The sequence below is a fragment of the Manduca sexta genome, chromosome 5, assembly GCF_014839805.1.
Source record: "Manduca sexta isolate Smith_Timp_Sample1 chromosome 5, JHU_Msex_v1.0, whole genome shotgun sequence".
NCBI classification, from domain to species: domain Eukaryota; kingdom Metazoa; phylum Arthropoda; class Insecta; order Lepidoptera; family Sphingidae; genus Manduca; species Manduca sexta.
Window position 1 is genome coordinate 5,479,720 of NC_051119.1, and position 23,333 is coordinate 5,503,052.

At 36.5% G+C, this 23,333-nt stretch overlaps 1 protein-coding gene across 1 annotated transcript in view; it reads right to left on the reverse strand.

Annotated features, from left to right (window-relative positions):
• LOC115451019 (regulator of hypoxia-inducible factor 1) overlaps positions 1–23,333 on the reverse strand; it is a 42,488-nt gene that overhangs the window by 10,134 nt on the left and 9,021 nt on the right. Inside the window, 8 exon segments of the mRNA XM_037445537.1 lie at positions 3,774–3,922; positions 3,924–3,960; positions 6,988–7,154; positions 14,682–14,769; positions 15,515–15,617; positions 17,170–17,326; positions 19,640–19,810; positions 20,146–20,294. Coding sequence (XP_037301434.1) covers positions 3,774–3,922; positions 3,924–3,960; positions 6,988–7,154; positions 14,682–14,769; positions 15,515–15,617; positions 17,170–17,326; positions 19,640–19,810; positions 20,146–20,294 — 1,021 coding nt within the window.

Consider the following 23,333-nt stretch of genomic DNA (forward strand, 5'->3'; position numbering starts at 1 on the left):
CCAACTCTTAGCGGAAACCTCATGTTTGCTTTGATACAGCGAGTTTGTTTGTTAAAGGAAATAGCACTGAGAAATATTATTTCAATTAAAATGAAAGAGATGGAGATACTTTTGTTTGAAGATCAATTGCATTATACAAATAAGCATTAAGAAATTCATTTTTCAAAAGTATTTCGATGTACAATTCATTTCCATGAACACACTCACGTTATCACGCATTTATCCTCGAAAGGGTAAGCAAAGGCGAAACCTGGGCACCAACTTTTTGCCAAGTGTGTTCCGTCCCATGATGTGATAGACGGCGAGCCTATCGCCAGTATCGGGCACCAATATCAGACTCTTGGCTGATACTGAGCAGAAAAAACCCGAATATTACTTTGCCAGACCTGGGATTCGAACCCAGGACCTCAGTGCTACCGTACCGCTCATACAGGACAACCACGCCACCGAGGCAGTCATCATGACAAATATTCTATTAAATGATTGCAATTTGAATCTACACATCGATCGAGGAAATGGGCAATCAGAATGAAGCTAGTTCGAGATGACTTATTTTGATTGGTCTAGTCTCGAAAGATGCGCTGACAGTTATATTATTTCTTCCCTGTCATAATAATATAATAACATCAGCCCTGTATTATATACTGTCCCACTGCTGGTCACGGGCCTCCTCTACTACTGAGAGGGATTAGGCCTTAGTTCACCACGCTGGCCTAGTGCGGATTAGTAGACTTCACACACTTTCAAAATTCCTATAGAGATCTTCTAGGTATGTAGGTTTACTCACGATGTTTTTCTTCACCGTTAAAGCAAGCGACAATTCACAAATAATACACACATATTTTAGAAAAGTCTGAGGCGTGTGTCCTTGGGATTTGAACCTGTGGACATTTATCTCGGCAATCCGTTCCACACCCAACTAGGCTATCGTCACTTTTTGTTCCCTAAACTGGTCGAATCTAATATGCCAACGACTGGAAGTCGTACATTCTTCAGCCGTCTTCTAACACCATTTAAATAAACATTGTTACAGCAATCATAAATCTTCCAATTCCAACATTAATGAATGAAGGATTCATTCATTAAATACGAAGGTCACTAAGAAAAACTGCCTTAAAATTCGGCCTTGGATGCGAAATCTCGAATCACAAGGCCATAGTTACGATAAAAGACTTTCGCAGTTCCACGTTTTTTGTCGTCAGAAGGCAGTGTGATGCGTATCTTAATGTGGGTAAAGGTCATTTTGACTTGAAAATTTGAGTTGCGTTTATTGTTGGTTTAAGATGACTTTGTGATAATTGTTTTCATAAGAGTGAGTTTGTAAGTCGTTTCGCGAGTCAGTGACAGACACTATACAAATAAAAAACGAATAATTCGACTAACACACTGCTCGCCTGATGGTAAGCGACATGGTTTAATAGGTTACATGCCTATGTTAGGATATAAGTCCACCATATCTAATATCCTACTAATATTAATTATAAAGACGATTGTGAGGATGGATGTATGTATGTTTGTTCCTCTTTTACGAAAAAAACTACTAAACGGATTTGGATAAAATTTTACAGTAATATAATTTATACATTAGAATAACACATAGGCTATAATTTATAATGATTTTGTGTAATTTAGTCATAATATAACGATACATATCAAGTAAGTCGGAAAAAAGTTATCCCATAAAACTCCTTCACGCAGACGAAGTCGCGAGCAAAAGCTAGTTACCTACATAGAACAAACAATTTATAGGTATGACCAGCAATAGACTTATCGATCAGATATGGTATTCCCATATGTTTTTTGTTTTCTATAAACGTTAAGGTTTGTACAAAGGCCTCTTACCTACGGCTCCAGAACTTCTAATGCTTATGTCCTATATTAGGATATACGTATCCTTCATAATTATTGCATCAAACCCATCAGCCGTGTCGGAAATGCAGCGATAATTTACAACATTTTGCAAACCTCGGCTTCCTTGCGTTGCGCCTATAAGCCGCTCAAGCGTGGTAAGAAATCATTGAGTAGTTACTTGGTAATTTATGAAGAAAAAATAACAATTTAACAGCCCAATTTGCTTAGTGACCAACTGCTTGAAACTGAATGCAATGTCTTCATTCCCACATATGTTTTAAAAATATTTTATTCGAGATGTTATTTTTATATATACGAAATGCCTACACTTTACCTTATGGTTAGTGAAATGACCTTCGCTTAGATTATCTGGCTATGATTATCCCTTGCCAGTCGACACAATTATGTAGGGCTTTTTAAAGCCGTAAATACACAAGCTGATTCCGGAATGCGAAATATTTTGGCTTATACTTAGTCTGGCCATAAATACTGTTACACTTAATTATAAAAAAATATTACATTTGAATTTCGAATCTGTCATTTTTATACGATTGTTCATTGTGTTTTCTCATTTTGGCGCCAATACATTGTAAAATATTTTGCGATATTAAAATGGTGTGGGGTGATAAAGAGAACCGAATCGCTGTGATAGCATTACACAAAGTAGGTATGGAGCCAAATGCAATTTTAAAACTCTCCATACACTTGGTATTAGTAAAATGTTTGTGTACCGGGCTATTAATAGGTACAATGAGACCTCCTCTGTTTGTGACAGAAAAGATCTGGCCGTCCACGTAGTGTTCGTACGAAAAAGGTGGTCAAAGCAGTAAGGGAAAGAATTCGAAGAAATCCTGTCCGAAAGCAAAAGATTTTATCTCGGGAAATGAAGATAGCACCTAGAACCATGTCGCGTATTTTAAAAGATGACTTAGGACTTGCAGCCTATAAGAGACGCACTGGCCATTTCTTAACTGATAATTTAAAGAAGAATAGGGTGGTAAAATCGAAACAACTACTGAAGCGGTACGCAAAGGGAGGTCACAGAAAAATTTTGTTTACGGATGAGAAAATTTTTACAATTGAGCAACATTTTAACAAACAAAATGACCGTATTTATGCTCAAAGCTCTAAGGAAGCTTCCCAATTAGTCGACAGAGTGCAACGTGGACATTATCCGACTTCAGTGATGGTTTGGTGGGGTGTTAGCTATGAAGGAGTGACTGAGCCATATTTTTGTGAAAAAGGTATCAAAACATCGGCACAAGTGTATCAAGATACCATTCTTGAGAAGGTAGTTAAGCCCCTTAACATCACCATGTTCAATAACCAAGTATGGTCCTTCCAGCAAGACTCGGCGCCGGGTCATAAAGCTCGGTCCACGCAGTCTTGGTTGGAATCGAACGTTTCGGACTTCATCAGAGCTGAAGACTGGCCGTCGTCTAGTCCCGATCTTAATCCGCTGGATTATGATTTGTGGTCAGTTTTAGAGAGTACAGCTTGCTCTAAACGCCATGATAATTTGGAGTCCCTAAAACAATCTATACGATTGGCAGTGAAGAATTTTCCCATGGAAAGAGTGCGTGCTTCTATTGATAACTGGCCTCATCGTTTAAAGGACTGTATTGCAGCCAATGGAGACCACTTCGAATAAGCTTTTTATATTTTTAATTGTTTTATATTTATGTATTAAACTGACACACTGTAAAAGTAATAAATGTTATTTGCAGTTAACAATTTTCTTTTTTCTTTATTACAATATTTATGGCAAGACTAGGTATAGTAAGTTTTAAACCTTGTATAATTATGCTATCCGGGCAGGCCAAAATATATCCCACCATTGGTAGAATGCAAAGCAATACCTATAGCCGAAGAAGGTCATATAAAATCTCTTATTTGGCTATTAACTATAAGTATAAACTTACCAAGCCTGAGGTAGACATAGATGTTCAAACGGAAACAAATTTGGCATCAATATGACCAGTTGCCACCAGTTACTGCGGCACATGTCTCTTTCCCGCTTCACCACTGCGTCCCACATAGGTCCTGATCCTAGATGCGGGACCCACGTCATCCGCCAACCCCATCACCACCAGCACCGCTGGCATCAGTCTGGAAGAGAAGGAAGTTGAGAGTTGTCTTTATAACTTCTAATTATAGAAATTCTTTGTTAACCTAAAAATTGTGATCTTTGTATTTCGTGACGAAGGTATGATGATTTCCTTGAAAATTTTAATTGTTTTTCATACTTGTTCAATAAGAGTTCTTTAATTACTTAAAAACGACCATATCATGTTCATGCAATAGTATATATACATTTTTACCACACAAAAGTTTAAGTGACCTTAGTCTCGTCAGTTGGATTCATTTCCCACTAAGTTATATCAGATTATCGAAATACTAGCTTTTGATTGCAGGTTCATTCACGTTTATCTTAAAGTAAAAATAGATATCCGGAGCAGAGATAGATGAAACCATTCAAGAAGAAAATTACTTCATACAGCTCATATCTAGAAACACTAATACAAATATAAAAGAACTAATAAGAGACATAAAAGGATAAAGGAATATTGAAAGTTTTTATTATTTAAGGATTTCTTGAATCTGAGTAGCAGTTTAAACAAAAGAAAATATAGAAATTAACGAGTGTTTGATGTAAAATGTAATTGATTATGTATTTACCAATTCGATTTTAGACTCTCGTGACGCTAGAAAAAGTATTAGCAATCTTAATGTTCGTATTGGAATTACACTTTTTACAATAAAGACTAAGACAATTCAAGTATTTCGTAGCAAAATAGAACAAGAAGCTTCAAGAATAACAACTGACCTAAATAATAACAATAATGAATTTTGCGCAACTCAATGCGAAACGTAGTTGAATAATTCATCTACAGAGGACATTTCTAAAATCCCCTCTAATTTTGTTGTGATACTATTGAAGCATATTGTTGAACTAGACTGAGAAGCCTTCCAACTGTTTACTAATATAAGTCTTCTTAATTCTTACAATTATAACTACAGTTGTATATTTAAAATATTCAGTCATATTAACCGCTATTTTTAACCGACTTAAAAAAAAGGGGGAGGTTATCAAATCGACGTGTTTTTTTTTTTATGTTTGTTACCTCAGAACTCGCTCATTTATGAACCGATTTGGAAAATTCTTTTTTTATTCGAAAGAGTTTCTTTCCAGATTGGTCCCATAAAACTTTTTTCAACTTCGCCTCGGTAGTTTGCTTTTAAAATAAAAAAAAAAACTAGAATAATTATGTCGTCCAAGAAAATGAAATCGCGAATTTAGCTTTCCTGTGACGTATTTAGTTATGTTTTTGCATTGAGTTTGGTTGACTGTACTTCTCACATACTTATACATATAGCATAAAAACTTTTCCCCGTGTCAGGGGTAGGCAGAGGCGTAACATTTAATCGCGATAGTCGTACTGTGTGTGAAACATATCTGTTGTGTTTTTGTGTTGGGTTTAATTGACTCTACTTCTTACATACAAACATTTATGTATATATCATTACACCTTTTCCCCTTTTTAGGGGTAGGCAGAGATGTAACACCACAGCGCGATAGTTGTAGTATGATCGAAATATATCAGTTGTATTTTTGCGTTAGGTTTGCTTGAATCTGCTTCTTACATACATATATATAGCATCACACCTTTTCCTCTTTTCAGGGGTAGGCAGAGGTGTAACATTTCAGCGCGATAGTCGTACTGCGAGCGAAACATATTAGTTGTGTTTTTGGGTTGGGTTTAGTTGCCTCTACTTCTTACATACATACATAATATATATAGCATCACACCTTTTCCCCTTTTCAGTGGTACTCAGAGGTGTAACTCCTCAGCGCGATAGTCGTATCGTGAGCGAAACACAACTATGCCATTGAGACGGTCTATTTTTACTAACACAAAAAGCAAAAATAAAAATAATTTTAACAAAAATTAAACCGCCTTCAAAAACCATTCAAAACCAAAAAAATAATTTCACATAAAAGTTATATATTGGATACCAATTTTGGAGTCGGTGCCTAATTAAAATTGCTAGTTAAGCTAGATAAATACATTAACAAATATACGAAAACAATGTGCTTCCAGCGTACAAAATCAGCAAGTCAGATCGTCACAGGAGATGAACGCACCGCCGCAACACAGCAAATGGAAGCCATTAAGGAAATATTTAAATTTGTGAACTGTACACTACCCAAATTCTTCCCCTGTTACATATAGCTGGTCAAATGTGGGTATATTACACTCCCTGCCCCGAAAAAAGAGGAAAGAAAAACATGGAACACCATACATGTGCTTGGCATTACACCTCACTATGTATGTTTGTTAGTAGTAAACGCGAACCTATTCCTTTTAATTCATTTGAAAGAAATGTAGCTCATAGACGGACTATGCAACAAATATAGCTAACTAGCAATTTTAATTAGGCACCGACTCCAAAATTGGTATCCAATATATAACTTTTATGTGAAATTATTAATAAACGATTCCAATCTCTTTTCTCGATCTATTTCAAAAATGCACCAACTGAGTTATTTCTATCGGTTCATTCTAGGCTTCGGATTGAAGATTGAGATTGGAATCCTTTATTGAGCATTTGGAGACCTTACAATGCCCAGTATCATGCTGACTAAGAGTGGGAACGATATTCATGAAGAAATGTCATAAGCTAGGAATAGAGATGCTATAAAAATATATTGAAATGCTCCTAGCCGAATTTGGGCCACGGCTGCCAATCTGAACAGAGATCAGCCAGGTACACAGGAAATATTATAGTGCACAAGTGTGTGCGCAATACACAAGCACTCTCTGCTCCTTAACTCTCATAGTCCGGTGAGACGGCAATCCGACATGACCGGAGAGGGATCAGGCGCAGGATCAACGGCTTTACGTGCTTTCTGAGGCAGGGTTATCACACCGCCAACTTCCTGACACCGAGCTGCGACTGAGTAATTTTTAAGATAGATAAACCCAGTCAAAATCATTTTGGTCCGACTCAGGATTTGAATCCAGGAAACCGTGTAAAATTACAACTACCCCAACGAGGGAGTCGAAATAAAAACATATTATTATAAAAAGGAACGAACTATCGATGTTACATATCGATAATGGCGTTGCTTACCTTAGCCATCGATTCACAAGGGCCATGGGTACAGTCTTCAATGTAAACGGATGTGTTTCGGCATACACTAGCATCTTGTAAGCCATGAGGAAACCTCCCATCACAAAGAAAATTTGGACGATCACTCTTGCGTTGAACAGTAGGGCTTTGAAGAAATCGTCGTAGGACTGGAAAAAAGAAAGTATTTTAGAAATAAATTATGATATACTATGGTATTCTTGATATAGATGAACCGTCTTTTGTTATTGCTTTGAACGACAAGACGAGCTTGCCGTTCGCCTGATGATAAGCGATACGACCGCCCTTAAACAGTAGAAGCACTATCCAACACCTTCAATTGCAAAGTATTGTTTGATATTCTACTGCGCTCGCTATCCTGATACATGAGATGTTAAGTCTTATTATGTCTAGTAGTTACACTGGCTACAATCCCTTTCAAACCGGATCACAACAGTGACTACGCACTGCTGCTTGGCGGTAAAAATAGACATCGCGGTGGTACCTACCCAGGCGGACACATACAAGAGACTTACCACCAGTAGATATTATTAGAATTTCACATAATAAAACTGGCCACTACTTGTAGGTCTAAATTTCGCAAAAAGCGAGTCTGCAAAATGTATCATATACATTTTAACATGAAACTATTTCTATATAATAACCAAATCTACAACCTAAATAAATCAACCTAAGTAATATCTATATAGTGTTTTAAGATTTTAATAGAGAACGGAAAGTAGGTTAAATAAAATTTCGTACTCACACGATGGTTACTCAATCTACCTTCAAATAGCAAAAATATCAATTTAACATTCTTCATAATAATATTAGCCCCGTATTATATACTGTCCCACTGTTGAGCACAGGCCTCCTCTACTACTGAGAGGGATTAGGCCTTAGTCCACCACGCTGGCCTAGTGCGGATTGGTAGACTTCATACACCTTCGAAATTCTTATATAGAACTGTTTTCCTTCATTGTAAAAGCAAGCGATAATTCACACATAATTTTAGAAAAGTCCGACGTGGGTGCCTTTGGGTTGTGAACCTGCGGACATTCGTCTCGGCAGTCCATTCCACAGCCAACTAGGCTATCGTTGCTATAAAAATTCTGCATATTTTTCCCATATTGTGATTTGCACATTTCAATACCCGTATTAGCATTTTTCTGTAAGTGTATTAATATTCAAGGATGCTGTGCCATCTTGTCACACGGACATATCAAATAACACCCTTATTCATAAACGTTTTTTATCTAAGGACGGAGTAAAGCTGTGATAACAAGTCTGTTTTTCAGTGCCCAACGGCACTAAGAAACAGACATAGGGCCTTTGTGATTGGCTAATATTGTTGTATCTCAATATTAGCCAATCACAACGGCCCTATGTCTACGCACTGCGAGGGCTGTCATGCCGTCAGCACTGAGAAACAGACTTGTTATCACAGCTTTACTCCGTCCTTAGATAAAAAACGTCTATGAATAAGGGGGTAAGACAACGGCTTAATACCTATTGGTAATAATTTTTGGAGTACAAATTTGGTACTGATGTCCGGTCTATAACTTACATACATAACATAACATCACGCATTTATCCCCGAAGGGGTATGCAGAGGCGCAACTAGGGCACCTACTTTTCGCCAAGTATGTTCCGCCCCATGATGTGATAGGGGGCGAGCCTATCGCCATATCGGGCACAAATTCCAGACTACGGGCTGATACTGAGCAGAAAAAACCCAAATATAACTTTGCCCGACCCGGGACTCGAACCCAGGACCTCAGAGCGCTATTGTACCGGACATGCAATACAACTACGCCACCGAGGCAGTCTATAATTTACTATACTGTTTATGTGACTATAAGTAACTATATTGTTGAATGTCTTTGATTACAATACATTTAATAAATCACTACTATTAAACCATAAAGTAAATTGCTGATTAAACGACATATAATTTAACTGAGGATAAATTGCCAATTGCAATAGTTCGCAGAAATATTAAACGAAGATAAACATCATGCATTTATCCTAATAATATTATAAATGCGAAAGTTTGTGAGGATGGATGTATGTATGTTTGTTCCTCTTTCACGAAAAAACTACTGAACGGATTTGGATGAAATTTTACAATAATATTAGTTATACATCAGAATAACACATAGGTTACAAATTATAATGATTTTGTGTAATTTAGTCATAATATAACGATACATATCAAGTAAGTCGGATTTTTTTATGGGAAAACCCCTTCACGCTTGTGAAGCGAGCAAAATCTAGTATTTTATAATTGAACTTGCTTTAGGTCGGGGCTCCGCTACCGTGTTAGTTTTTCCGGTATAAAAGTCCCGCTTTATTGTTTGTTAGTTTTGTGTAAAATGGAGCCCATATTTTAAGTTAGACCTCAAGCTATACATCGGTGAAATTTGCATTAAATTCCATGTAGTAGTTTTTGTATTATGCGTGTACAAACATACGAACAGACAGACAAAAATTCTAAAAACGATTGTTTTGGCTTCTGTTGCTCTAAGAAAATCCCATATTAGTTAATTCGGTAATACCTGGGCAAACTCAGTAATATTCATTTCGTTATTTAAATATCTATACATAGTTTAAAACAAAGTCCCCTTTTCTGTCTGGCTGTATGTTATCGTTTTTCTCAAAATCTGCTAAACGGAATTTTATGAAATTCGGTATGGAGTTAGTTTAAGACCCTGGGAAGGTAAAAGCCACTTTTTTTTCGGGAAACTCTTTCACACGAGTGAAGCCGCGAGCGAAAGCTAGTTTATTTATAAATTAACTTAATAACCGGAGTTAAGTTTCTAATATTCAGCCGAGAAAATTGCTTGAATAATTTCGGGTGCGTGATTTGCAATATTGTTATACCATTTGCTTAGCGGTGGACGAGTTAGTTTGTAGTTTAAATCCTTGGGGGTTGTAGACAACCAACATTTCCACGGCAATATACGATCAAGTATGGTGTTATCACACTGGTGGTAGGTCTCTCATATGTGAGTCCGCCTGGGTATACCACCGCAATATCTATTTCTGCCGCCAAGCAGTAGTGTGTAGTCACTGTCGTGTTCCGGTTTGAAGGACATTGTAGCCAGTGTAACTACTGGACTAGACTTAACATCTCACGTCCCAGGATGGCGAGCGTAGTGGAATACCAAACAATACTTTGTATTTCAAGGTGTTGGATGGTGTTTCTACTGTTTATGGGCGGTCGTTTCGCTTACCATCAGACGAACGGTAAGCTCGTCTCGTCATTAACAGCAATAAAAAAAAAGTATAACTAATAATGGCGAAGGTTGAAATTTTCTTAAAGAGAACCCGACACTACATATAAGTACTAATAAATGAGATAGATCATTTTAATGATAACTAGCTGACCCGACAGAGTTTGTCCCGTCTTAACTATGAATTTGCAGCGCGCATTCTGTCGCTAACAGTTATTTCAAACAATTGACAGTTGCATAAAATTAATATTTTCGCTAAGTTTTCCTAAATTTTCTAAATTTCCGCGCAATTTTTTGAATTTTTTCTTTCATAGGAACCTTCTCCTGACAATAACAAACTCAACAAAAAAAAATAGTGAAATCGGTCTAGCCGTTCACGCGTGATGGCGTGACCAAGGGAAAGAGGGATTCATTTTTATATATATAGATTAGATTTTACATAAATTACAAAGGGGAAGCCAATAGAAATCGAGTTATATAGACCATTCGCCCCTAATAACTAAATAAGTTGCTTAATATTTCGGCAATATTATGAGATATGTCGGCCATATTTTTGCAGAAGTTAGTTAAAACAAATTTTAACTAATACAGATAGTATTTTCTGAACAAGCCATTGTACTTATATTTTATGTTCTTTACACGATGCAATAGGATGATAGCGGCAGCTAAAAATATCATTTATCCGGGACTGAAGTCGAAACTCAGTAAGTTGTTGCATCGCTGTCTACCTAAGATATACCACACAATAGAGACCACAACTACATTGTATTCGTTCTAATTCGGTTATAGATTGGTTATATTTACATTTAATAAAATATAACAGGCCGATGTCTGTACATTATAAATATTGAAGAATCATTCATTAGCAATTCTATTAGAACAATAGAAGCCAAAACAACAGTTTTTAGATTTTTTTCCGTCTGTGTGTTTATACACGCATCAAATAAAACTGCTACATGGAATTAAATGCAGTTTTCACCGACATATTCCTAGAGGTTTAATTTAAAATATTCTCTCCATTTTATCCAGGGAAAATATTAGAAAAACTTATTCTAGCCGGCGAGGCCGCGTGCAAAAACTAGTATCGAATAAGATGAGATCCAGGTCATCCAGACGTCCTTTGACCTAAGGTGATTCACTAGCGGATAGTACACAACTATAATATGGGTCAATCTACACCGCTTAGAAGGGTTGGGGCCAGGCAGTGTGTAACGGGTACGATGTACGAAACTATAATATAATTTATTCATTGTCTATTGCTGAGAGAAGGTGTTAGTTATAATTTTTTTATTGCTTTGGTTGTCGAGACGAGCTTGCCATTCGCCTGATGGCAAGCGATACGACCGCCCATAAACAATAGAAACATCCAACACCTTGAATTAAAAAGTATTGTGCGTTATTCTACTGCGCTCGCTATCCTGAGACATGAGATGTTAAGTCTTATTATGTCCATTTGTGACGTTGGCTTCAATGTCCTTTAAACCATCACAAAAGTGACTACCCACTGCTGTTTGGTGGCAGAAATAGACATTGCGGTAGTACCTACCCTAGCGGACTCTCACATATATGAGAGACCTACCTCCAGCTAAACAAGAGTAACATTGCGCGAAAACTTCCAGTTGTGTTTACATTAGCGGCAATATTTCAATATATAATATGAGATTGATACAACACAATTTTCAAAATTATTACTAAAACCGATTTTGCTCGAGAAGAATGTATTCTGGAAAATCATGCCAAAAATTCCACAATATATTATTATTCGCTATTTCTCAGGCCTGTGGATGAAATAAACAAAGCAGACGTTGTTTACCGACCGAAGAGTAAAGACGAGAGATTTCGGCTCGCGTGTGCCATTAAGCTATTATGAACTGTTTGTATAGGATACGTACGCGATCCTTCAAAGCTCTACGGATATTAATTTTATATCGTCGTTGTGTTAATATGACTAGTGTTTTCATATTTGTCTCTGTAGATATTATTATAATATCAGCCCTGTATTATATACTTGCCCACAGCTGAGCACGGGCCTCCTCTACTACTGAGAGGGATTAGGCCTTAGTCCACCACGCTGGCCTAGTGCGGATTAGTAGACTTCACACACATTCTATATCTATCCTATAGAGAACTTCTCAGATGTGCAGGTTACCTCACGATGTTTTCTTTTACCGTTAAAGCGAACGATAAATTCACAATGAATACACACATGATTTTAGAAAAGTCAGAGATGTGTGCCCTTGGGATTTGAACCTGCGGACATTCGTCTTGGCAGTCCGTTCCACACGCAACTAGGCTATCGCTGCTTTTTATCTGTAGATATTGTTTAAGATCAAAGCCGTAGTCAAGGCAAACATTTTTAATACGTTGTTTCTACATTTTTTTTAATTATCACTAGAACGATGTTTCATTCATAATTATTGTTTTCTGTTAGCATTAACATATGCCTCGGTGGCATATGCATCTTGAAACATGAGATGTTAAGTCTCATTATGTCTGGACATCCAACAACGGCACACACTGGCTACAATGTTACTTGAAGATCAATCAATGATACATCAATTTATTTACATTTACATAATAATAATATCAGCCCTGTACTATATACTGTCCAACTGTTGAGCACGGGCTTCTTCTACTACTGAGAGGGATTAGGCTTTAGTCCACCACGCTGGCTCAGTGTGGATTGGTAATCTTCACATACTCTCAAAATTCCTATAGAGAACTTCTCAAGTACGCAGGTTTACTCACGATGTTTTCCTTCACCGTTAAAGCAAGCGATAATTTACAAAATTACATCTACATACATTTACTAGAATATGTATGAATACCAAAATTTATTTTATATATTAATCCATAACAGTACTATCAATAGACCACTATAACGAAATTGGCTGTCGAATGACAAACGTGAAATCAAATACCGAATAACTAGTTTAGAAAAGCATTAATACCGATAGCAATTTAATAACGATATTACATAACGTAATTGCGAGCTTAATTAAACGTGTTCAAATCCTATTTAACTTATAATGACGTTAAACAGTACAAAATGAGTTCATTAGAACAATTAGTTTTAATTGTGACAGGAATTATATTGGATGTTGGCAACACCGAATTTGAATTTGGAATCGGATTTAAAATCATTAAATTGGATGAACGTTGGAAATGTGATGTATGTATGCTAATAGAAAGGTACCTCATTACGTAGTGAAATAGATAGCAAATGGACCATAAACAGAGACTATACCTTCCTATACAGCTGTTTAGGAAATATTGAAAAAAATAAAAGAGCGGTCGGTCATGGATTTTTATCTATAGCCATCGATATATATTAGAAATAGAAATCCTTTATTGCAGAATGTAGGTACTTAATATACAGGTGGTTTTTAAATAAAAAAATGTTCCAATACATTCTACCAGGTTAGGTACCGGCGTGCATTACTAGTTTAATACACATTGCTACTAATTTTACATCGTTTTCTTATATTAAATATGGTTTAGTAATTTGTATGTAAATAAAATGAATTTTTGTATGTTTCTTGTCTATTTGTTCCATCCATTATGACGAACTTTGGTGAGTTGTTCTGTTCAACTCTTTAATCTAGTATGTCTATAATTCACGTGGAGGAGGTCGGAGGCAACAGTAAGTATTTAATTAAAGCGACACTATTTCGAAGGAAATCACAGAATATATTAATAAGAGTATTATGAATAAGACGTGACGAGAAACTTGGAGTGCTACAGTTACGAAGGGATGTTGCTTCTCTAAGCATATTTAATCGTCTATATCAATGTTTTCATTTGTTCAATCTGACGCCCTTCTCTCCTTTCCTGTAGAACAACGCGTGCTAACATAAGAAGCCACAACTTAATGGTGAAAGCCATCACGGTCCGAACCAGGTTCGCTAACTCTTCTTCTCCGCGCTATTAGTCTTTGGTATAATTTGCTAGTGCGCGTGTTCCTTCCTATAATTCTGGGTCTAGCCGCCGTAGCGTGAAATAGTAAGTAAGCCGGCACGATTGTATCAAATGGTATGAGATAACTATCTGTTGTCATTTGATACTCTATCTGGATGGCATTTAGTTTAATATTAGGTGCAGGGTAGACACTATCTCATGCCGAAACATAATTATAGTATGGTCTACCCTCACACGGTGCGACATCAGTTGACAAGTTTAAATGATTTGTACTCATACTATTTATCATAGTCATTTGAAATTTTTTACGTTACAAAATCAACTGTCTCAAAAAGAGACTTTATTAATTGAGTTTTTTTAATCATTCTATTTGATCCATCATTAGATGATACAATCGTTAGCTAACACAAAGAACGTACAAACTAGACTTATGATAGTGTTCACCTATTTATAGGCGAATCCAACTACACATATATAAGAAGCAGACAAATATGAAAAAATAGACTCAATTACATTCACTAATCACATTCAGAAATTACTTACTTCTTCAATGAACTCTGGATTAGCGGTGTACCCATAACCAATGAAGATCATGGAGTGCAGTCCCAGAATCATCACCATGGTGTAAAATCTGTTGAAAGAATGACATTATATAAATCTGGTGGTAGGTCTGGCATATGTGGGCACTGGGCAGGTACCATCACAATGGCTATTTCTGCCGCCAAGCAGCAGTGTGTAGTCACCGCTGTACTGTGTAACTACTGGACATAATAAGACTTGACATCTCATATCTCGGGATGGCGAGAGCAGTGGAATACCAAACAATACTTAGTGATTCAACGTGTTGGATGGTGTCTATTGTTTATGGGCGGTCGTATCGCTTACCATCAGGCGAACGGCATGCACGTCTCGTCATTTAAAACAACAATAAAAAAAAATCACTGACTAAGATCATTCTACCTCCACCATCATGATTTTTAATTCAAAATCGTTTGAAGGGCATGGCCAATCCACTGATATTCGAGTCTTTCTAGTAGTATTATATTAATATTCATCCAAATAGCGACCTTCTTCGATGTAAACACGCCAAAGTACCCTTCATAAATGCGTTAAAGAATCAACTGCTTTCGCATAGGCCGGCATAATTTTGTCGACTGGTGAGATATTATCTATCGTCTATCTCTCTTTTTATACCACTCCACTCGCCGTCATGTGCAATGAAGAACTTTGCTGATCTCCTATAAGAAAAACGATTTATCTAGCTTCCTACATGCCAATATCAGAGGTGCTGAATTCTCATAATACTTTTTATCCCAAAATCTGTCCAGTCCAAGCGAAGGTGAGCAAAAGCTTGCAAGTTTAATAAAAGTTTTTACCTTAACGCTTGGAAGCATTTGAAGAGTCCGCCTTCAGCGCTCCCGCCGTGTTTTAACGCTTTCCAATTCTTTTGAACGCAAAAAGCTAGCATATATTTATTTCCTGTAATAAAAGATCACATAAGAACTAAGAAAACATATCATCGTAAATTCGGACATGATGAATATTTCTATCAGATACTAGCTTCCGCCCGCAGCTTCGCCCGCGTGGATTTCGGGTTTCAAAAATGGAGAAGGTGCTCAATTTGTCGGGATGTTTTTTTAATTTATGGTGGTATGCAGGTGGTCCGATTGTCCGGTCAGGGTCTGATGATGGGATCCTGGTGAAATCGAAGGAACTTTTAACCATTAAGGTTGCACACGAAATGACGGAAGCTTAAAAAATGGAGTAACTTCTCCCGTTTTCCCAACATTTTCCATCACTGCTATGCTCCTATTAATTGTAGCGTGGTGAAAAGTATACTATAACCAGCCCAGGAGTATGAAAAATAATTGTACCAAGTTAAGTTAAAATCCGTCGAGTAGTTTTTGTTTCTATAACGGTTATACAGACAGACAGACAAAAATTTTACTAATTGCATTTTTGGCATCAGTATCGATCCCTAATCACCCCCAGTTATTTTGGAAATATATTTCATGTACAGAATTGACCTCTCTACAGATTTATTATAAGTATAGATATGCAAAAGTAGCTCAAAAATTGTCCATAACGAAAACATGCATTTTAAAGTAAAACAAAAGAAATAATATCGTGAAGCCAACCAAATAACTAATGATATATTAAATTTTGTGACTGTTCAATTTAGTCGGGTCCGCGATATCACTTTTGTTGAGTTTCAGAACGCGACATTACATTATTATATTCTGTGCTCCAACGCACACTGCTTTGATGTTAGGAACACACCTACATTGCTTAGACAACAGTGAACTTTATACAATAGCAATAAAGCTCAAATTGACTCTACGTATTAGTTAGAAAACGTTTGTATGGGAAATAGAAAAATTCTGTTTTGAGGATTTTCCCGGCAATTATTCGAATTTTTCTCACCTTTTAAACCTTCCCTAGACCTCCACGAATAATTCAAGACCAAGATAAGATAAATCCGTTCAGCCGTTCTCGAGTTTTAGCGAGACTAACGAACAGCAATTCATTTTTATATATATAGATTATAGGCATGTAAAATATTTTTTATTCATCCGAACAGCGTAACTGATACAGAGATTTCACGCCGCCAATTTCCTTACTCCGAGCTGCTACTGAGTAATTTTTAACATGGAACAACCAAATCGCAATTATTCTTGGCCTCACCTGAGATTCGAACCCAGGAACCTCAGCGCGGTAATTGTTCTCGTATCGCCTACGGATCACAACTACGCCACCGAAGCACTCAATAAATGCTAATGAATGTAGTGGTACTAAGAATGATAGCACTGAGCTCTGTTGCTTTAAATATTATAGCCAGTATAAATATTAGTCTTTATAAGACTTCAAATCTAATGTCTACTTACGAAATTTGGTGTATTTCAGTTCAAGTGGAGTTTTGAAATTAACGTCTTGATGGTGTTGCTAATGCTCATGCGCAGTCATTTTACCACCAAACAAGCGACTTCCTCAATACGTAACTATAAAAAAAACTTCAATTGTAAATCATTACCTTCATCTTTCTCCCCAGGCCAGAAGAAGTGGTATGCTGAACATCCCAAGTTCACCAACAGCAGCGCCAGAAGAATCGCTCCAATCGTCAAGTCCAGGGCGTCTATTGGCAGACTGTCAGCTTTAGTCTTGCAGTAACGCACTGAGAGTGTCTCCACCTAAGAACAGATTTTATTTGCACCAAGCGTCAAGCATGGTAGGATAATTATATCCGCCCCTATAGCGACCACAGTGCATAAGGTATAAAATCACACACACACCATCACGCATTTATCCCTGAAGGGGTATGTAGAGGTGCAACCAGGGCACCCACTTTTCGCCAAGTGTGTTTCGTCCCAGGATGTGATAGGGGACGAACCTATTGCCACATCGGGCACAAATTCCAGACTCCGGGCTGATATTGAGCAGAAAAACCCAAATATCACTTTGCCCGACCCGGGATTCGAATCCAGGACCTCAGAGCGCTGCCGTACCGCGCATGCAGTACAACTACGCCACCGAGGTACATAATCGACTGTAGCAAATTAAATGTATGACATTCTAGGAACAACCTGTATAATGTGTTTATCAGGTTTAAAGCTGGCCGTCATAATTGTGTGGATTGGCATAAAATAATTTCTCGTTAGTCGACATTCTATTGGACCCCACTTCACTTACTACCAGATGTAATGGTGTTACTTTGCCGTAAACGGATACAAAAATGCTAGTATTTTTTCTTAATACGGGCCTGCCAAAATGACATGCATCTGATGGTAAGTGGAGTGGGGTCCATTAGAATGTCGACTGACGAGCGATGATTAGGCCGTCGACACAATTATGCCGGCCTGTTGGAATATGATATAAACAGGCTGATCCTGGAACGCGACATACGTGAAGAGCTATGGCGGGTTTTAACACCTTGTGTACGGTGGTTGCTTTCCGGGCAAATATCAAATACATCCTACCACCAGCAAAAGTTTTAGGGACATTTATAGTGGTAAAGGTTTTCACGCAGGCTCAGCCGCGAACAACATCTAGTGTGTTATAAGTGAAAGCCCTATTTATTATTATTCAAAATAATGTGACTGCAATACTAGTTTTATCAGATGGATATTCACTACATTTATTGTTTAAAAACTTAAATCTTGAAAAGAGTCATAAATCTTAAAACTAATTTGACAATTATTCGTATTAAATCATTGTAATTTATATATCAAATTCCAGACTCAACTTTGTTAGTCTAAAAGCAGATTCTTGTTAACGATTAAGAATGTTCAAATTCAAGTCGCAAACTATTCTCGGTATGTTTTCTGACAAATTAACTTTTCTTTGTATGAATTGTTTGACAACGAGAAAATTTTTTGGAAGAAAGATGTTTGATATAAGAATTGTTTGTGGCCTCGGCTGCTATATTGTTCGGATGAAAGTAATATTATTATTATCATAATTATTTAAGTTACTAAACATATGTGCACAAATTTCTAGAACAAAATTTAAATTTACCCTCTTAAGAATTGGCTGAGATTACATGGGACTAAATATTGTTTCGTTTATTCAATTACTAAATAAAAAATGATGGTATTATAATCATTATCAGCCCATATTTTAATCCACTATTGGACCGTGGCCTCCTTAATATGGCATCATAATACATTTAAACATATTTTAAAATTGTAGATCTTTCGTTCCTATACAATATACATTATTGAAAAAAATACTTGTAAGACGCGGTAATTGTCTAAAATTTTTCGTATCTTCGTCTGTTGTATATAAAAGAGTAAATAATAAAATGAAAGATCTTAATGTGCTAAATCACTTGTTAAATCCTATACATATAATAAAATTGTAACAGGCCGATGTCTGTACGTTATACATATTGAAGAAAAAATTATGTGGATGGTCTTTATTAGAGCAACAGAAGCCAAAACATTTTTGTTTTTTTTTTGTCTGTCTGTATGTTTGAACATGCAACACACAAAAACTACAGCATGGAATTGAATGCAATTTTCACCAATATATTACCAGAGGTGTAACTTAAAATATAGTCTCCATTTCATCCCGGAAAAATATAAAACGGGACTTTTATCCTGGAAAAACTTTTCCACGCAGCCGGAGCTAAAAAAGCTAAATAATATTTTCATTGACTAACCGCCATTTTAAATAAGAGATCCTAATCTGTTTTCTTGATCTATCTCAAAAATGGACCAATCAGAACAAAGTTTTTTAGACATACTTCATCATCATCAGCCGTAGGTTGCCACTGCTGAATATGTTCCTTCCTTAAAAAAATCCAGAACGACCTATCGTAAGCGGCTGCATCCAGCGACCTCTTGCAACTTTTATGAAGACATCAGTCCACCTCGTGGGTGCACGTCCTAAATACTTACAAATGAGTTGCTTTGATTGGTTCATTCTCCTAATCGGATTGAAGATTGAGATTGGGATCGTTTTTAAGATCGGTTGTTATACTAGTCATAGTAAACATATATTACCTGCAGACCATATCCCTGATGGATGGAAGTATTTAAGCATTCTTTAAGGGCTACTGCTGTAGACTCCGAGGCGTTAGCATAAGATATATTAAGGCCACAGTTTTGAGACGCGCAAACGCCCCGATGCAGCTTAGAATGCATGTATTTCTTATAAGGTGATGAAGAGAAGTTCTGCGAAAAAATATTGATTAGGCAATCTGTTTATAAACAAAACCTACTAGTAATGTAAGAATAAATAAAATCGTTTGTGTCTGAAGTTTTATTTATTTTTTATTAATCTGGTCAGTCTGGTGCAAAAATATGATTTAAAATTTTCATTGTGGTAAAAAATTTAAAAGACAATGTCATGTTTTTTTTATTTCTCTCGGTATTATTTTTTGTTACTGAAAAAAATAATGGGATCAAATTATAGGATATATATAATTTTGCAATTTGTTCAAAATAGAACCTTGTAACAATGAAGCGAAGTGTTACTTTACCGTGATCAAAATAACAAATACAAATACCTTTATGAACTGATACAAAGGCGTATCGTCCTCCAGTAAGACCATGTCCACGATGCAGTAGACCGCGTCAGGTTTCCTCAGACAAAGGTCGAAATCGTCCAGCTCAGACAGAGCCGGCATCGAGTAGTAGTCAAATATTTGTGTGTCATCTGCAAACAAATCTGACGCTTACGGCCTAGCTCTTAAGGATGCAGAGTATTTGATGTATTTTTGAAACAGGTCTTCAAGTGTAGTGTGAATAAGTATCCTTGAGCACCTTCCGTCTGGTGTGATTATGCTCAAAAGCCTTGTTAATGCAACAATAAAAAAAGAAATGCGAAGGTCACATCGAACGATCCAATGTTTGTTCGCCAGGTTATTTAACAAATAAGTTCTATGTATTTAAATATGGCTTTTTAGCCGAGTTCATTCCGTTTCGACAATTAAGGTTCTTAAAATAAAAAAAATAAATTAATTATATATTTTACTAGTTTTTCTATATCCTTAACATATAATAAAATTGTAATGTCTGTACATTATAGATATTGAATAAAAAGTAATAAAGGGGTCTTTATTAAAGCAACAGCAGCCAAACAAGTTTTTAGAATTTTTCTCTCTATCTGTATGTCTGTACACGCATCGCGCAAAAACTACTGCATGGGATTGAATGCGGTTTTGAGCGATGTATGTTTAGGGGGGTAACTTAAAATATAGGCTCAATTTTATTCCGAGAAAATATAAAACGGGACTTTCATCTTGAGTGGAGCCGGAAGCAAAAACTAGTTAAATTAACACAATATGCAAAATTTTCATCTAATATACAGTTCTTAAATGATGTACCTATTACTTATATTGCGATCAAATATGACCACTGCTCAGCGCATTGGACTCATAACTGCTCTTTTTAGATTTTATGTTTAAACTTTATAGGTATTGTTACATCCAGTGGCACTCCGCCGATGATAGCGCCTACCCGAATGTGGAAGGTTCAGTGAGAGAACGTTCTCTAAAGATCTTGATGTTTCCAGAATGTCGTGGAAACAATATAAATAATAATAATATAAGCCCTGTATTATATACTTGCCCACGGCTGAGCAAGGGCCTCCTCTACTACTAAGAGGGATTAGGCCTTAGTCCACCACGGTTCCCTAGTGCGGATAGGTAGACTTCACACCTTGAAATTCCTATAGAGAACTTCTCAGGTATGCAGGTTTCCTAACGATATTTTCCTTCACCGTTAAAGCAATGGATAATTCACAAAGAATACACACATAATTTTTTAGAAAAGTCAGAGGTGTGTGCTCTTGGGATTTGAACCTGCGGACATTCGTCTCGGCAGTCCGTTCCGTTCCCAAGTAGGCTATTGCCGCTTATCGAAACACGATAATGGACCCCAATTTTACTAGAGAGTTCCCGAACATTCCGGATCTTTCGAGAATGTTCCATAAACATTGATAGTACATGCGGCCGGGTAATAAAAACAATGATACAAAAAATTAAACCGCCTCGAAAAACCACTAAAAGCCAAAAAATAATTTAACATCACCTATTATGCTAATGACCAATTTTGGAGTCGGTGTCTAATAAAAATTTTACATTATAATATCAGCCCTGTATTTTATGCCACCACGCTGGCCTACTGTTGATTGGTAGACTTCATACACCCTTGAAAATTCCTATAGAGAATTTTTCAGGTATGCAGATTTCCTCACGATGTTTTCCTTCACCGTTAAAGCAACCGATAATTCACAAAGAATACACACATAATTTTTTAGAAAAGTTTGAGGTGTGTGCCCTTGGGATTTGAAAGACAGAGGTGTGTGCCCTTGGCAGTCCGTTCCACACCCAACTATGCTATCGCCGCTTTTTGATCTAGCGTATTTATCTAGCGTAACTAGCAATTTTAATGACTAATGTTTGATTTTTATTAGGCACCGACTCCAAAATTGATTACTACGATATAGGTAATGTTCAATTATTTTTTAGTTTTTCGTGGTTTTTGAGGGCGGTTAAATTATTATCAAAAAGTTTTTAATATTTTCCTTTTTTGTGTTAGTAATAATCATTAGACCAAATGGCAAACGCACTTTCAAACATAAAAAGAATTTACTAAATCAGTCGATGCCTGTTCGAGTAACTTCTTACTGTTAAATAGTTGGACCTTCCATCATCAGTTCAGCTACATAAGATGATGATTACCACAGGCGAGTACTTAAGTTACTTCATCAAATTTGCGAAAAATGATGTGTGGGCCTATAAAATTTGACGGTTGCCGTCGATTTCTCCAGGATCCGATCATCAGATTCTGACTTGCTGACTGGTACCACTTTAGAAGTATCTACATAATTAAAAAAAAAATCAGTCCACATTTGGCAGAGTAAACGCGTAACAAACACAAAAAAAAAGTACAGTCGAATTGAGAACCTTCTTTTTTGAAGTCGGTTAAAAAAGGAGCGCGCCCGGGCGCCGCTAGTCAGTCTTCTTTACGACGCGATCAAGAGCGATAACTACGAGCGATATCGAAGCGAATACCGTGGATTGTATTTGTGTATTTGAGTGTTTTAGTGTTGCAGTGTTAATTCACGTATTGCTGTGTTTGTGTTAGTGGTTTTATTTAGTGTTTCGGTAATAAATAAAGAGTTGTTGTATTATTTTAAGTGCAATCAGTATTTTCATTGTTTATTTAAAATCCTAGCACGTAACGGTTTTATGTATTAAGTAATTTGTATCAATTTATTTGTGTATATCATACTATAACTGTCATGAACTACGATAAATCAAATAAAATTTCTTTAAGTAGGAATTATAGAGGAGAGAGCGGGTTTCCTTAGGCCTCAACATATCTCAGTCACAACTAAACCCGATGATTTCACGCAAAATAATTTATTCTTGGCACAGACTTGTTAATTAAATTTAGGTATTATGTGCTAAGCACTTAAAATTTTAGCACATAGTGATGTATCCGCTTCGTTAATGGCCAAATATTACTATATTGCACATTTTATAACTTTAGCCAAATTAAATAAAAATGAGGAATTTCTCAACTCCACGTTGTTTTTTTAATTGTTTGTAATAAACAATTTATGTCATTTTGTTATGTGCAGTTTGCTTATTTTATTTATGGTAATTTTTTTTCTGTTTAGCTACCAATGTATATAAAAGATTGCAAGTTTCTTCGCCGGTATTATAACCTGTTCAAATATTCTAAC